We start from the raw sequence: 15628 nt of genomic DNA, 5'->3' as shown, positions 1-15628 counted from the left end.
CTGAAGTATTCAAAACAACCCTGTAAGGTAGGCTTATTATTGTTATTAGTATTACAGTAGTAGTATTATAGGGACCCAGGTGGCGCTGTGGGTTAAACCACAGAGTCTAGGGCTTGCTGATCAGAAGGTTGGCGGTTCGAATCCCTGCAACGGGGTGAGCTCCCGTTGCTCGGTCCCAGCTCCTGCCCACCTAGCAGTTCGAAAGCACATCAAAGTGCAAGTAGATAAATAGGGACCGGTCCGGCGGGAAGGTAAACGGTGTTTCCGTGCGCTGCTCTGGTTCGCCAGAAGCAGCTTTGTCATGCTGGCCACATGACCCGGAAGCTGTCTGCGGACAAACGCCGGCTCCCTCGGCCTATAGAGCGAGATGAACGCCGCAACCCCAGAGTCGGACACGACTGGACCTGATGGTCAGGGACCACTTTACCTTTACTAGTATTATACCCTGCCTTTTCCCCTGACACGGACTCAGGGTGGCTTGCAGATAAAAACAAGAACAGCTAAAAACATTCAGGGGGCGGGGGAAAATAATTTATAAAAATAATAAACATGTATAGTTTTCATTATATCAACATCTACATTAAAAATGTATTAAAACTATACAAATTACAACAAAAAAGCTCTGCACAAGCCCTTTCATTAAAACTAGCCAATTCCCAAAAGCCTGTTAAAACAAGAAAGTATTTACCTGCTGGCAGAAGGACAACAAGGGAGCCAGTGTAGCTTCTCTGAGGTGGTGGTGGGGTTTGCCAAAGTCTGGGAGCAACCACCAAGAAGGCCCTCTCCTGTGTCCCCACCAAGCCTGCCTGTAGGGGTGGCAGGACCAAGAGAAGTGCCTCCCCGAAGATCTCCAAACCCGGGCAGGTTTGCATGAGGGAATATGGTCTTTCAGAGAGCTTGGACCTAAGCTGCACACAGGGCTTTATAGGCCATAACTGGCACTTACAATTGTGCCTGAAAACAGACTGGCAGCCAGTGGAGCTGTTCCAGCAAGAGAGTTGTGTGCTCTTTGAGCCAGCTGAAGTTTCTGAGCGCTTTTCAAATTGTGTTACAGTCATCCAAATGGGATGCAACTAAAGAATGTGTCACTATGGCCAAATCATCTCAAGGTAAAGTGTTGCTGGTGCACTAGCGATAACTGTGAGAATGCACTCCCAGCCAGCACAGAGGCCTGAGTCCAGAAGTCCACACAAACTGAGAACCTGTGTCTTCAGGGGGAGTCTTGTTACCCCATCCAGAGCAGGCTGAATCCATATTCCCAGTTCCGCCTTCTAACTGACCCAAGAGTACCTCTGTCTTGTCTGGGTTCGGTTTCAATTTGTTCACCCTCACCCAGTCCATTAGGATGACAGACACTGGTTTAGAACCAAGCCAGCTTCCCTGGATTTAGGTGGAAAGGTGACACCGAACCCTGAAATTCCAGGCAACCTCTCCCAGCAGTTCCATGTATACGTTAAATAAAATTTCAGAACAAGACCCTGAAGGACCCCACAGGCGAACGGCCAAGGTGTTGAACACTTAGCTCAATTGGATAAAGTGCAGTGCTGAGAACGTCAAGGACGGTTGCAGGTTCGACCCCCATATGAGGCAGCTGCATATTCCTGCATTGCAGGGGGTTGCTCCCTTCCAACTCTACAATTCTAGGGATCTGGATTCGCCCCTCCAGGAAGGAATGGAGCCACCGTAAAACAATAACAGTCACAGCTGGTTTGCCTTGTGACTGGGAGGGCAGAAGGCAGGGAGCCCAGATGGCAGGGTCAGATAAAAGGCAACTAATTCTTGTTTTGTCCCCATCCCCATCCTAACACTGCCTAATACTGAATCAGACCATTGGTCCTTCTTAACTCAGTTATCGTCTACACTGACTGGTAACGGCTCTCAAAGATTTTGGGCAGGGAACTCTCCCAGCCTTCCCTGCAGCTGTTGGGGGATTACTGTAAATGTGGGACCCTCTCTATTCAAAGCAGGTGCTGTGCCACTGAGCTACGGCTCTTCCCCTAGATCCATACCTGATTAGCAGCAGGCTACACACACACACACACACACACACACACACAGGCACAATATGAAGGTGCATTTTACAGGGTGAAGTAGGCAAGGGTTTATTTGCATGTGCAAGCCACAGCAGCTGGCAAGTGAAAGCATGCATAAGGTGAGCCAATCTTTGGGCCTTATCAACCAGTGAGGCAGAAGGCTGCAGTGTTCCTCAGAGTCTTAAGAAGTTTGCTGAGAAGTTCAGCCCTCTAGTGAGTTTGTGGCAGAGACGAGATTCAAGGAGAGGGCCGTACCATTTAACAGACACTGCTTTCCCACCCCAGCCATGAATTCTGGGGAGTGTAGTTTGTCAAAGGTGCTGAGCATAGTAGTTCTGTGATGGGGAACGTACAGCTCCCAGGATTACATATTTGGGGGAAGCCCATGGTTGTTGAAGTGGTATAATAGCGATTTGATGTGTGGTACGTATGTGACCTCGGAATAGACCTCACTTAGTCGTGTCTACTCAGTGGGTCTACTCTGCGTAGTACTAACGATGGGTACAACAAAGGATTAAGGAGAAATTTGATTCAGTTTGCATTAAAAGGCAGGCCTACCTAATCCACACTTTCTGAAACAATAGGTGAAGCAAACCACAGCCATCCTTCAAAAGCCTCTGGGTTTTGCCATGTAGTTTTTCAGCCAAGCAGCGTGTACAAAAATGGGTGGACTGGGGTAAAGCATGCGTTGGAAGCCACTAGTTAAAATAACATACCAAAGTTATTACTGGAAAATCTTTTTGCAAAAAACAAATGTGCATGTCCCCCACCCGCAAAAATGTTGATGATTTATGATGACTTGAACTTCTGAATGATTTGTAAATTCAGCCATTTAAGGCTGGAGCTCCCCTCTGAAATTCCTTTGTCCTAATGCTGCAATCTTAAAATTGCTCTGCGGGTTTGGGGGGTGGGTAGCACCGGGTGGGCGGAATTAGGCTTCGTTTCCATTCAGCCGGTGACTTTTCTCAAACACACCCCACCGCCCTGTTGAGTCATCGCTTTGGGCCTGCCTCCGCCGCGCCCCCGAACCTCGTGGAGGGAGAGCAACCCATGGGTGCAAAGAAATCCCCCTCCCGCTTGCAAAATCCTAATCCGTTGCAGCAACCCAGCGGGGAACAAAGCAAACTCGGGAAAGCCAGCAGTGGGCGGGGGCAATTGGCGAAGGGGCGGGGCCTGAGGATAGAGATATCGCTTTGCAAAGCGGCTGCAGCCGAGGAGTGCGCTCGAAGCGCAGGAGCGACTGTTTGGGTGTCTGCCGAAGGGGGTGCGGGGCGTTTTTCCGCGTGCGTGGAAGACAAAGGAGCCTCGGTGTCCTCGGGCGAAAAGCGGGGAACGGGCGAGGCGATTCCCCTTCGCCTTCCATGGCTGCGGCACAGCGAGCGAGCTGCCTCTCCTCCAAAATCTTCCTTTTCGCTCTGCTGGAGGTGGGTGTCGCAGTAGGCTATGTTTAGTGGATGGGTGGTGTTTTTTGGGGGTGTGTGTGTTGCTTTTCCATTTCGGGGCTGATCGGTGACTGCAATCTTCTTTTTTCTGTTTTGCTTTCCTCGCTAGCATAGCTTTGCGCCACTTGCGAACCGGCCTCGGTGGTTCGCCCCGCAGCCGATCGGACTCGGAGTGGCTTTGTCGGAGGCTCTGGAGGGAAAAAAAAAGCTCTTCTGCTTGAATGTGGGGCCTCTCTTTGCAGACCTTTCTTCTCTCTCTCGCACGCATACCCCTCCCTCCCGTCCTCCTTTTCTGCAGTTTTCTGTGATTTTAAGTACGTTTCTTGTAGCATGTTCACAGTATCCCTAAATGATCCGGATCTAAATTAGAGGGTGTGTGTGTGTGTGTGTGTGTGAGAGAGAGAGAGAGAGAGAGAGAGAGAGAGAGAGAGAGAGAGAGAGAGAGAGAGAGAGAGAGAGAGAGTTGGGGGCTGCCTCCAGTGCCAGCCCTACTCCGAGAAGCCCCGATGGAATTAATGGACGCGACAAAGCTGGTTCCATGAATTTCGGTGGGTCCTACTCTCCGAGCTTAGTTGAATATAACCCCTAAGAGTTAGCTCTCCTTATCTACTGGGGTTTGTTGAGTCTTGCCTTCTTAGATCTTAAGTCCAGTGGTAACTGGTGACCATTAGGGCTTCCAAGGCAGGGAGACCAGCAGTTAGAGGCAGAGCCATCCCCTGGACTGGTTGTTAAGGAGGCAGGTGAAGGCAGACTCATTTGTCCTGATGAGGACAAAGTGAAAAAGAGGTATACATTTAATCAGTTCAGAATCTCCGTTCTGACAGAGCCGAGTGGTCCAGAAAACATGTTGGGGGGGGGCTTCAAGTTCTCTTGGTCTAAATCAAGGGTGGTCCTTCCAGATGTTGGGACTACAACTCCCATCTGTCTTGTCCATGGGCAATGTTGACTGGGGCTGATGGGAGTTGTAGTTCAGGCAACAGCTACAGGGCTACCCCAGCCTATGAAGTGGATTTGCACGTAGACAGCCACACCCCCTCTTCCACATATGCACGAATCAAAAGGCATCTCCATTTGTGGTGTTCTAAGCAGTTACTGAATTGGTTTGATTTTTGCCTATTTTTTCCCCTTTTGCCAGAATCTCTCTAATTTCATCAGTCTTATGCTTTACATGCCATAATGCTTACTGAGCATTTATCTTTCATAGTTGAGGCATGATTTCCCCTTTAAAATCCTGGTTTAATGAGCAGGCTTCCGTGTAAACAGCTTCGTATTTTCAGTCTGTATACCGTTGCTGAAAAGGATTCTCGGACAGGGGTGCAGTTGGGTAATTTTAGACACTGGTTAGCTGGATATGTACCCTAAACTCCTGGCTGTGGGTGGTCCCAACAGCAACTGACTGGTGATAAAACATGATACCTGTTTCCTGCCCCCCTCCCAAAATAACCCTCCCTGTGCAAGATACTTGGAAGTTTTAGATTTGGGAATATTTGTTTTGCTTTAAAAGAATTTAGATATGTTGCCCTTTCTAGCAAATGAATGCAAAAAGAGCAGTACTGGATCAGGCCAATGGCCCACCTAGTGTAGACTACTGATCTCCTACTGATCTCCCCCAAATTGATTTTTGAACTTTGAATTGTATTGTTATTCATGCTTTTATACTAGTTACAGGTAAGTAGCGGTGTTGGTCTGACGTAGTCAAAACAAAAGCATTCCTTCCAGTAGCACCTTAGAGACCAACTAAGTTTGTCATTGGTATGAGCTTTCATGTGCATGCATACACATGAAAGCTCATACCAATGACAAACTTAGTTGGTCTCTAAGGTGCTACTGGAAGGAATGCTTTTATACTGTATTTTATGCTGTTTTTATGTTGTATTACAATTAAGTGTTTTAAATTTGTTGTTAGCCGCCCCGAGCCCGGGTTTCTGAACTGGGAAGGGTGGGGCATAAATAAAAAATTATTATTTATTATTATTACTGGCTAATCAGAAGCCCCAGATGGGTAATCTGCAAGTGGGACATGCAAGCAGCAGCAATTCTCCCCACTTGTGATTCCCTGCAACTGGCATTCAGAGCATATGCTGTTTCTGACAATGGAAGTGGAGCAGAACCATTGGGGTTAGTAGCCATTGGGGAAGTTAAGCAGGTCAAGGTCTGGTAAGTGGCTGGATGGGTGACTACCTGCGAACGCCATGTACTCTGCTTTTAGATTCCATGGCAGAAGGAAGCTGGGATATAGATGCAAGAAAATAATCACTGAAAACATGTATACAACGAAAAACAACAACAAATACAAGATTCTTTTTTTAAAAAAAATGCTGATACTGCAAAAGGGGGGGGGGTTAACAAGCAGCAGTTTGCCTGTTCGAAGTAACTAAGTTTCCAATATGCTGGGACATGTGCAATAAAATGGATCATAAGCTTACTCCTTGGTTGGGTAGCTACATTGGGTGACTTTGCAAAGTCAATCAATAACAAGGTTCAATGTTTATGTAGCACTTTCTGTGTGTATGTATTAATTTCCTTCAAGGCCCACCTTTCCTCCAAAGAGCCACCATCCTACCCTGGCTCTACACACACACACACACACACACACACAGAGAGAGAGAGAGAGAGAGAGAGAGAGAGAGAGAGAGAGAGAGAGAGAGAGAGAGAGAACAATTTAGGATACCAATGTGTGCATCTGATAAGACTGTACTCCACTAAAGCTTATGCCATAATAAATTTGCAGTGGCCTTGCTTGCACGCAGTAGCAGGCAGCGCCATTTGCATCCCCCAGAACAGAGATCGGAGGTGGCAGAGGCCAGTTTTCACTGCGCTGACCTTGGTTCCTGGTATACCAACAACGGCTCAGACAGAGGGAGGTCAGGAGAGGGGCACAGCCCCACCATGTCACCCACTACCGCTTGCATGTCACTCTAAACCATGGTCTCCAGTTGTTTTTGGACTACAGCTCCCATCATCCTAGACCACTGGTTCTGCTAGCTAGGCATGATGGGAGTTGTAGTTTAAAAACAGCTAGAGCCCCAAATTTGGGAAGCCCTGCTCTAAACCATAGTTAAGCTGAAAGTGACTAGCTTGCTGTCCTGTCACCAGTAAGCAAGTGTCAATTCCTAGTATGTTTATCATCTGTATGTTGAATGAGGAGGAGTACTGCCTTTTTCCTTTGCCTCAGTCAGCAAAACATCTGAAATCTGGGATTGCAAAATACTGGTCATTCTCTTTCATGAGCATCCCATGGGCATCTTCTTAGTTCTTTTGGGTGAGAGAGTGATGGATTAGAGCAGGCATCCCCGGACTATAGCCCGGGGGCCAGATACGGCCCAAATGACCGATTTATCCGGCCCGCAGCTACCCCCGCTGCCGCCACCCACTCTTAGCGGCATGGCGCAGCTGCCCATTTCCGGGTCACCAGCGCACCGGAAATAGCTCATGCGCAAGCGTAATTTCCGGCACACTTCCGGGGCGGAGGAGGCGCATGCGCACAAGCTATTTATGGTGCTCCGGCGACCCGGTAGTAGTATGTGTGCATGCGTATGGGCACGCAGTCCGGCCTGCCATGCAATCGGCGCTTCGGGCACTGGCCCGAAGCGCAGTAAGTTTGGGGACCCCTGGATTAGAGGGATCTTTTGTTTGATCCAGTAAGGCAAGTCTTGTGAGAGTGGTGTGTTGTTTAGAGCAAGCAGGGTGAAAACTCTGGTCCAAGAGGCTCATTGTATCCCTCCATCCCACTCACATCTGGCCCTCAGAAGTCTCCCCAGGCCACACCACTCACCGAGGCTTGCTTTGCATCCCAAGTGTTTTTGCTGGGCTATGCCTCTTGCTTGCCTGGATGGATGACAGAGAGGGGTGTGGGAACATGTGTAGAAACTTGGGTACTTTGCAGAGGCCACATTAACAATTGTTGCCTTGGAAGAATGTCCTCGATGGAATGTGGCCCTCAAGCTGAAAAGGGGTTCCCCAGCTCAGTTTCAGAGCCATAGAATTCTGTCCCTGCAGCATTCAGTTCTAGGTTTCTGTTCTAAATCCCTTCTTTCTCTTTTCCTTACTTCCAGGCCCTGCCTGCCTTTGCTGAGATTCACTGCAATAGCCAGCAAGGGTAAGTAAGAACCTGCATGAAGTGCTTTTCTTTGACGGGAATGTGTCTCCACCTGAAAGCTTTATTTAAATAAGTAAAGGCCTGGGAGAAATTTCCTAGTTTGCATCTAACCTTGGCCACACACTCAACAGGGATTTTTTTTTTTATCTTCAGTTCCCCATCTGCGATGCGGAAAGTATAATTGCTTGGCCTGCTTTTGCTTGGTAGCTTTTTGGAAGACCTGTGTCCCTCCAGCTTTACTTAGGCTACTTAGGCTGGCTGGGAATGGCAGTCGACAATAGCTGGCAAGCCAGGGGTTCCCTGTCCTCTGTTGCGCAAAAGTTAGAGAGAGATCATGTGTGTGAGCTGCATCAAAAATCCAAGGCTCGATGAGTGATGCCCCATTTCTTTGTCTTCATTTTCCAGGTGTACTCAGCAGGGAACCAGTTGGACAAGCTTGTGGTATGTCTGGTGAGTTCAGATCAGTTTTTGGCCTTGGCTTCATTTGTTTCAGGAAGTCGCTGGCAGACGTTGCAGTAACAGCATCCATCTCTCTCCCTCCCGGCCCCCACTCTGCTCATTCTGCACAGGCAAAAACACTCAAGGAAGGTGTTGAGCAGGGCCAGTGAGGGGCGTGGCCTTGGGAAGAGCACAGAGAGCCAGATTGAAAGGCCTGGAGGGCCACATTCAGCAGCCATCTCTGTCTCCTCTTTCCTCTCTCCTTTTATACTGGAGAAAGAGAGGCAGCATGTGTATTTTATTTCTGTTTACTTTGTGATCATGCCTTGTTCAGATCCTGACAATAGCTCTATTCACTGCCCTGTTTGAAGAGGAAGTTAGCAAAGCAGAAATGCAACCGGTAGATAAACAAATGACCACCTTTCCTGTTGCACAGTCAATGAGTGCGTTATGAAATGAGCAGGTTGTGATAAAGCCATTGTGTGACTAATTTGGAGCGGCTACTTGGGGATGCTAAAGGAGGGTTTGGAGATGCTGGAGCCGGGGACAACAGTTACTGTTCTTTAAGCTTGTCGAGTGTGCAGTGGACCAGGGATCCAATTTCACATCCCTTCCCTTGGCTGCACTTTGGAGCCAGCTCTTTGGTTAATCAAGCCCCAGAAGTAAGAAACTGGATCTGGGCCACAGGCCAGATTGCTATCTCCCCCACCCTTTGTAGGCCAAGTTGGACAGGTGGGCGGGGCTTCTGAATGTCAGGTGACTTCTTTGCCCAGTTCATCCCTTGCAGAGTGCTTTGCAAGGCTGTCTTTTGAAGCGCTTTGCAAGGTGGCCCTTTGCAGGACTGGTGTTTGATGCCTTGGGGGGGAAAAGAGGCCTTTTCTCCCTCTGGTTTTTTGTTGCAACAAGCAAGTCTTAGAAGATAGGAAGGTGTTCAAGAGACCTTCTTCTAATGGGGCTGTTTTTCCAACACATGCTAGCACTGGGCTAGTAGGAGAGGTTTTTTATCCTCCTAGCACAGCACTGGGATGCGGATGAAAAATGCTGCTTTATCTCCCCACAGCGACACTGCTATGGGGAGAAAAAAAATGTCCTATGTGTCACAATGTTTTTGTCTGCATGTGGCCCTTGGAGGAACTATCAAGCTTCAGTGTGGCCCTCAGGCCTAAAACTGTTAGCCAATCCTAACAAAATCACTCAAAGCTTCAGTAATTTTTTAAAAAAACATTCTCGCCTGGCACCTAGAAAACCAACCTCGATGGTGCCAGGGGTGTTTCCCTGGGAGATTACCTGTAATCACAACAAGCAGGTGCAAAACGTGGGGTTGCTGGAAGGTTAGTAGGTCATGTGGTGACCTCTCAACTTTCCTGTCTCCTGGAGGTCTATGGAAATCTGACTAATAAGTAACAATTAGGGACAGCTGGTGACGAGCCCGTGATGGTGAGGATATGTTACTAGATGCCTCAGAAAAGGAACAAAACAAAACAGGGCAGGCTGCAATCCTGATCCCACTTGACAAGAATCCTGGCATAGTTGGGAATGAAGTAATATTTCCTTCCCCCTGTTGCTCTCATGGAACATTTTTGTTACAAAATTCCCTCACTTTCACAAGCCGACACGTGGAGCCCTTTAGCCATTGAGAACTTGGCACATGAAGGAGCCCTCTGGGCTCTTGCTGACTGTGTCAAACCAACATCGCTCCTTGCTTGGCCTGTAATCAACTGAAACTCTCATTGCATCATCCATTCAGTGGCAAAACCAGCTCAGTGATAAGAAACAGATATTTTCTCTCCGCTTACCTCCCCTTTCATTTTTTCCCCCACCCAGGAATCTCTAAAAAAAGGCAAATGGGTCCACAAATAGCTATAAACGTTCCCTGGACCATACTATTCCATAGAGTAGGGATTGCCAATCCTATAACACACACCCAGGAGTGGTATTCAGCTAAGTTTTACTCAGAGCAGACCTTACGACTTTGCATGATTTATTATATTTGTTAAGAGGGTTTTTAAAACCAAGTTTGGGGGGGGGGAAAGCAAGCAGCGCAGTTTTGGCACATCTCAAGTGGGCGCCATTGCTGGTCCCACAGCAGGGAGGGAGAGAGGATGGTGAGTTCTGGCACCTCCCTTCCCCCCCCCCCCGAAAAATAGGTCTGCATATGCACACCATGACCGATTTCATGTGTGCGTGTGTGTTCCATTCCCAGCCCCCATGTGCATTAGCAGAACGCGTATAAGCGCCCCTGGCCCAGTTCCGCTCTCTTCCAAGTGCAAAAGGACCTGCGTGTCTGCAATCACGCATCAATTGGACACTCCTAAGATGATCACTGCCTGTATATTGTTGTTGTTGTTGTTGTTGTTGTTGTTGTTGTTGTTATTATTACTATTAAAATTTGTGCACTGCCCTTCACCTGAAGATCACACCCATTCCCAATAAAAGAGGCTAAAATGCCACCACTTCTCAGATTAAGGGCCAAAAGTTGTGAGTTATCGATGCCTACTAGCTACCATGGCTATGCCGTTGGAGGCAAGAGTGCTTCTGAATAGGAATATCAGTTGCTGGAAACGACAGGATAGGAGAGAGCTCTTGTGCTCAAGGCCTCATTGAAGTATCCAGCAGGCTCCTATTACATTAATGTCCATCCTGTGACTCCAAAAGAGGAGCCACAGCGTTGCAGTTTTAAAACCAGGGAGGTAGTGGACATGATGTAATAACAAGGCAGGTCTGCTCTCTGTGAATTATTGCAAAACAATCCCATGATCTGATCCTCCATGGAAAATTGTTTAGTTTTCGTCATCCAGTGACATAGTTATGTGTGGCCAGCTTACGGGATTCATTGCTCAATGATGCTGTGAGAACATAAATGTTTTTCTTCTGAGAGAAGCAGGTGGGGAAAAATTGAACCACATATTTTGAGTGCCTTTTGAAGCCTCACTGAATGTGGAAAGAGGCAGCCTTCTCTCTGCTCATCTGATTGGCATTCAGCTCTCGTTTCACATACTTCATGGGAGTAATTCGGAGTCTCGATGGCATTGGCTGCTTACTTTTCCAACCACCTGCCCCTCCTCTAATGTAGATTTGCATCCGGAAATGTTGGACTGAAACATTTTTATGTTTGCCAATTATAAACATGAAAGCAAATAAACAATTTCATTTTTTAAAAAAAAAAACCACATTGAGGCAGTATACAATGTAGAAGAATAAAATCGGCAAAAGACATCCATAAAAACATAATAGAAAATACTTTTTTGTCAAAAAGAGGGTGTTTGTTATTACTTGTTTTAAGTATTTCTACACCACCTTTTCCTCCAAGGAGTTCGAGGTAGCATACATTGCTCTCTCCCCTCTCCGTTTTATTTGCACAATAACCCTGTGAGGTAGGGTTGGCTGAGAGACAGTGAGTGTCTCAAGGTCACCCAGTTGGCTCCATGACTGAGTGGAGGGATTTGAACCCTGGTCTCTCAGCTCCTAGTCTGACACTCCAGCACAGTGTTTCTCAAACTTGGGCCCCCAGCTGTTTTTATTATTATTATTATTATTATTATTATTATTATTATTATTATACCCTGCCCATCTGGCCACTCTAGGCAGTTTCCAGCACTTATAAAACATAATCCCTGACCACATGTCCTGCTAGCTAAGGATGATGGGAGTTGTAATCCAACAACAGTCCAAGTTTGAGAAATACTGCTCTAACTGTTGCACCACACTGTCTCGTTGGTCCTTAATACTCATTAACGTGTTTGGCACACTAAGCATACCCTATTTCCCTAAGCAGCTTTAGGTATGCAGCAATCGACCACAACGCCATATGCCAGTATCAGAATGGTTGACCCACTTGCCATATTGTGCTGAGGGTTCATTCCCTTCTGGGCAGCCTTAGGTGTGGGGCTGCATGGCAGTGGTGGGTGGGGCCAGAGGCAGAAGTTGGTTGGAGCAACACATGTAAATTTACTTCTGTGCATTAGACTAGTCTCTACACCACACAGACATATATACCCAGTCTCTCTCCTCCATGCGGACAAGCAAGAGACATGTTCAGAGTTCAAGGACACATCCCAGACAGACAGAAACATTCAAGGAGGATGCAAAGCAGGCCACTGAGGGGGTGTGGCCCGCGGAGAGTTTCAAGGGCCAAATAGAGAGACCTGAGAGCCTCAATTCAGGGTTCCTTGCCCCTGCTCAGTTCCCTGTGCTTTGACTGCAGCAGACTTCCTCCTTGCTAAATATCATGGGAGCCTACACTGCAGGGTCTGTTGGCTAATGTGGGGCTCTGCCTCTTTTCCTTCAGGCTCATCCTGCTCACAGTGTTTCTGCTGCTGCTGTGCGGCATAGGCGCCAGCTGCGTCCGGTTTTGCTGCCGTAGGAAGAGGCCCCCGATTCAGACTTTTCCACCTCATGCCCACGACCTCACCATCATCCCCATGGACCACGACAGCACCGCCCACAGCACCGTCACCTGTGAGTATTTGGCAATCCCAAATTTTGGGAGCCGTAGGGGGGGGGGGAGTGAGGGAGAAATCTATCCTATCTTGCAGCTGGAAAACAGTGTGGAGATGGGTTGTTTTCATTCATTCATTCAATATGTACACTGGCGGGGGAATCAAAGGTCCAAAAGCAGTCCACCAACCCCTATCCTTTGGCTCACTCCCTGGGCTGCAATCCTTACAGGCCCTACTCTGTTGAGTGCTTTTGCCTGGTTGGAATGCGACTTTGCACAGCAGGAGGGTCGCCAAACCCACCCGTCAATCTTCTGACATCATCGAGTGATGTCAGCAGAGGTGGGCAGGGTTCAATCCTGCTTGGTGCTGCTTTGCCACAGCGTTCCTTGCAGAGAACCCGCTGGCAAAGCAGACCCCTTCAAGAGAGCAAGAGTGACTTACTGACCCATCCGCCAATGAGCTGAGAGTTCGAATCTCTTAGCTGCCACTTTGCTAGTGTGTTCCCTGTGGCAAATATGCTGGTGAAGTGGACCTCTCGCCCCATGGGTCAACTTCAGTCACCTGACATGATCAGGGCTTTGGGCAGTTTGACAAATAAGTTGCCTCGCTCATCAGTCAAAGTTGACCTGTGTAGTGGGGAGGTCAAAGCTGCTGGGCTGAAAAAGGATCTTCATCCCTGTTGCGAAGTATGTTTAAGTTATCTAGGCAAATAATAGTACTGCTCTATTCTGCTTTGGTCAAACCATACCTGGAGCACTGTGTCCAGTTCTGGGTTCTGGGCACCACAGTTTAAGAAGGATATCGACAAGTTGGAACGTGTGCAGAGGAGGGCAACCAAGATGATAGATGGTCTGGAAATCAAGCCTTAAGAGGAATGGTTGAGGGAGTTGGGCCTGGAGAAGAGAAGACTGAGAGGCGATAGGATAGTCATCTTCAAGTATCTGAAGGGTTGCCTCATGGAAGCCAGCTTGTTTTCTGCTGTGCTAGAGCGTAAGACCCGAACCAGTGGATTCAAATTATGGGAAAGGAGATTGTGACTAAACAGTAGGAGCTGTTTGACAGTGGAATGGAATCCTTCCTTTGAGGTTTTGAAGCAGAAGTTGGGTGGCCATCTGTCAGGGATTCTTTAGCTGTTACTCTTACATTGCATGGGGTTGGACTAGATGACCCTGGCGGGGGGCTCCCTTACAACTCTACAGTTCTTCGTGCACCACCTTTGCCCTGAAAGGTGTCCTAAAACACCTGAAATAAGCCCTGTGAATGGTCCAGGGACCTGCCTTCCCACCATCCCTTTCTGTCGAACATTTGTTGGGCTGACCTCCTAAAATGAACTCTCTTCTGTGTTTTCTCTTTGCAGCATACAGCTCTCTGCAGTATCCTCAGAACCTCCCACTTCCCATGCCCTTCAGAGAGCTGGACAGGAGTATGGCGAGCCCTCCGGCATACAGCCTCTATGCCATTGAAATGCCGCCATCTTACGATGAGGCCATCAAGATGGCCAAGCCCTGCACCGAGACTCCAGTTGTTGTCCAGAAGCTGGAAAGCTGCACCTCAGAACCAACAGTCCCTGAGGAACAAAGTCAGCCGCAGACGCCGCCAGAAGCGTCGTCAAACGACAACCCTGAGATGTCATCAAATGACAACCCTGAGATGTCGTCAAATGACAACCCTGAGACGTCGTCAAATGACAACCCTGAGACGCCGTCAAACGACAACCCTGAGGTGCTACAAGAAGGCCCCAGGGTTCCGGAAGCTTCCACAGAAGAGCCGCCACAACTGTAGCCCCTGGTGGGAAGAACTGTTGGGCATGAGAAACCTGACCATGTATGTACTTGGTTAGCCTGGAGAGAGTCATAAGAGACCTGTTACACGGAAGGAATGTCTGCTGCCGGTTGTTATAACTTTCCATTGACGTTTCAAGGGTACCAAAGGGAACGGCAGGTTAAAAATACCGCTCTCTGCATGCAAGAGTGAAAAACGATGCTCTGGACTTAACATTGGGGGGGGGGGGGAGGAGAAGAGCTGCTCTTGAGAGGACACCATGTGACCAGGCAAGGGGAAATGGCTGCTGGTTGGGCTTCAACAGAGGCCTGTTCCCCTCATGGTGAGGTGAAGAAACGAGGCAAAACCGAATGCGGGTTCTTGCTGCCTTCTTCTGAGAAGATTGAACTATCCAGCAAATTGCTGAAGTACTGGCTTCGTTGCTATGTAACGGCAGACGACCTTTGACTCCGATGGTTGTTTTAATGCTCCATGTTTTATCTGTAGATAGAGGGGGGGTGCAGGACAGGGGAAGGGGGGGTGGGAAGTTCTGATAATACTGGGCTAATCTGAAAGGCTAAAACCCCTTTCTAAGCAACTATCCCTACCCGAATCCGAAGAGGTTTGTCCTGTTTTGTTCCAAAGATTCAATTCCCTCAGAAAAAGAAATGTCTGGTTTGAAATGTAAATATATATACTGTATACACCATAATGCTAACGTGTCCTGTGCATTTGGGAATAGTGAATTGTTGGTGTGTGTGTTTTAATCAGGGGGGGGGTTGTTTCTTAAGAAATACAGGCTGATAAATCACCCCTCTAAGGAATGCTTAGAAAACAAGTGAAGGCCTGTTTGAGAGGATATGTGACATATCTTCATGTAACGAGTGGAAACACGTTTCACTAAGCCCTTTTAAGAAAGGATAGTCCCCGGTGTTTATTTTTTGTTCCGTTGTTTTTGGTGCTTCTGGGAGAGGTCTTTAGAGAAAAGGCAAGTTAAAGAGGCTACACGATAGCAGTTCATAAAATTATGCAGGGCATATTAATCTGTGGAACTCGCTCCCACAGGAGGCAGTGATGCCTACCAACCCGAGTGGCTTTAAAAGAGGATTAGACAAATTCATGGAGAAGGTCAACGAAGGCAGGTAGCCAATGTTGGCTATGCTTGGCCTCCACTGTCAGAGGCTGTATGCCTCTGAATAACACTCGCTGGGAATTACCATTGGACAGAGTGCTGATCCCCTCATGCCCTGCTTCCCACAGGCAGCCATGACGAGAACAGGATGCTGGACTAAATGGGCCATTGGCCTGATCTAGCTGGCTTGTCTTACGGCAGTGGTTTTCAACCTGTTCGCCATGGCACCCTAGGGTGCCTTGAATGATGGTCAGGGGTGCCGCTGGCCACACTGGCCTCTGTCC

General features: G+C 48.1%; 1 protein-coding gene across 1 annotated transcript; it reads left to right on the top strand.

Annotated features, from left to right (window-relative positions):
* The first annotated feature begins 3261 nt into the window (after nt 1–3261).
* TMEM52 (transmembrane protein 52) lies at nt 3262–14924 on the top strand. The gene is made up of 5 exons (XM_035118823.3): nt 3262–3457; nt 7531–7574; nt 7980–8024; nt 12301–12470; nt 13809–14924. Exons 1-5 carry the CDS (start codon nt 3395–3397, stop codon nt 14231–14233), a joined length of 747 nt encoding a protein of 248 aa, XP_034974714.2. The 5' UTR covers nt 3262–3394; the 3' UTR covers nt 14234–14924.
* The last annotated feature ends 704 nt before the right edge of the window (nt 14925–15628 follow it).

Source organism: Zootoca vivipara, chromosome 6 (genome assembly GCF_965207765.1).
Source record: "Zootoca vivipara chromosome 6, rZooViv2.hap1.1, whole genome shotgun sequence".
Classification (NCBI taxonomy): domain Eukaryota; kingdom Metazoa; phylum Chordata; class Lepidosauria; order Squamata; family Lacertidae; genus Zootoca; species Zootoca vivipara.
Note: the sequence above shows the minus strand (reverse complement) of the source record. Positions and strands in the feature narration are given on the sequence as shown.

Bases quoted from the DNA above. Each gene is read 5' to 3' on its own strand.
- TMEM52 (XM_035118823.3), top strand. From the start codon at position 3,395: ATGGCTGCGGCACAGCGAGCGAGCTGCCTCTCCTCCAAAATCTTCCTT. The intron at 3,458-7,530 runs GTGGGTGTCGCA...CCTTACTTCCAG, and splicing joins TCCTTTTCGCTCTGCTGGAG to GCCCTGCCTGCCTTTGCTGA. The intron at 7,575-7,979 runs GTAAGTAAGAAC...TTCATTTTCCAG, and splicing joins CACTGCAATAGCCAGCAAGG to GTGTACTCAGCAGGGAACCA.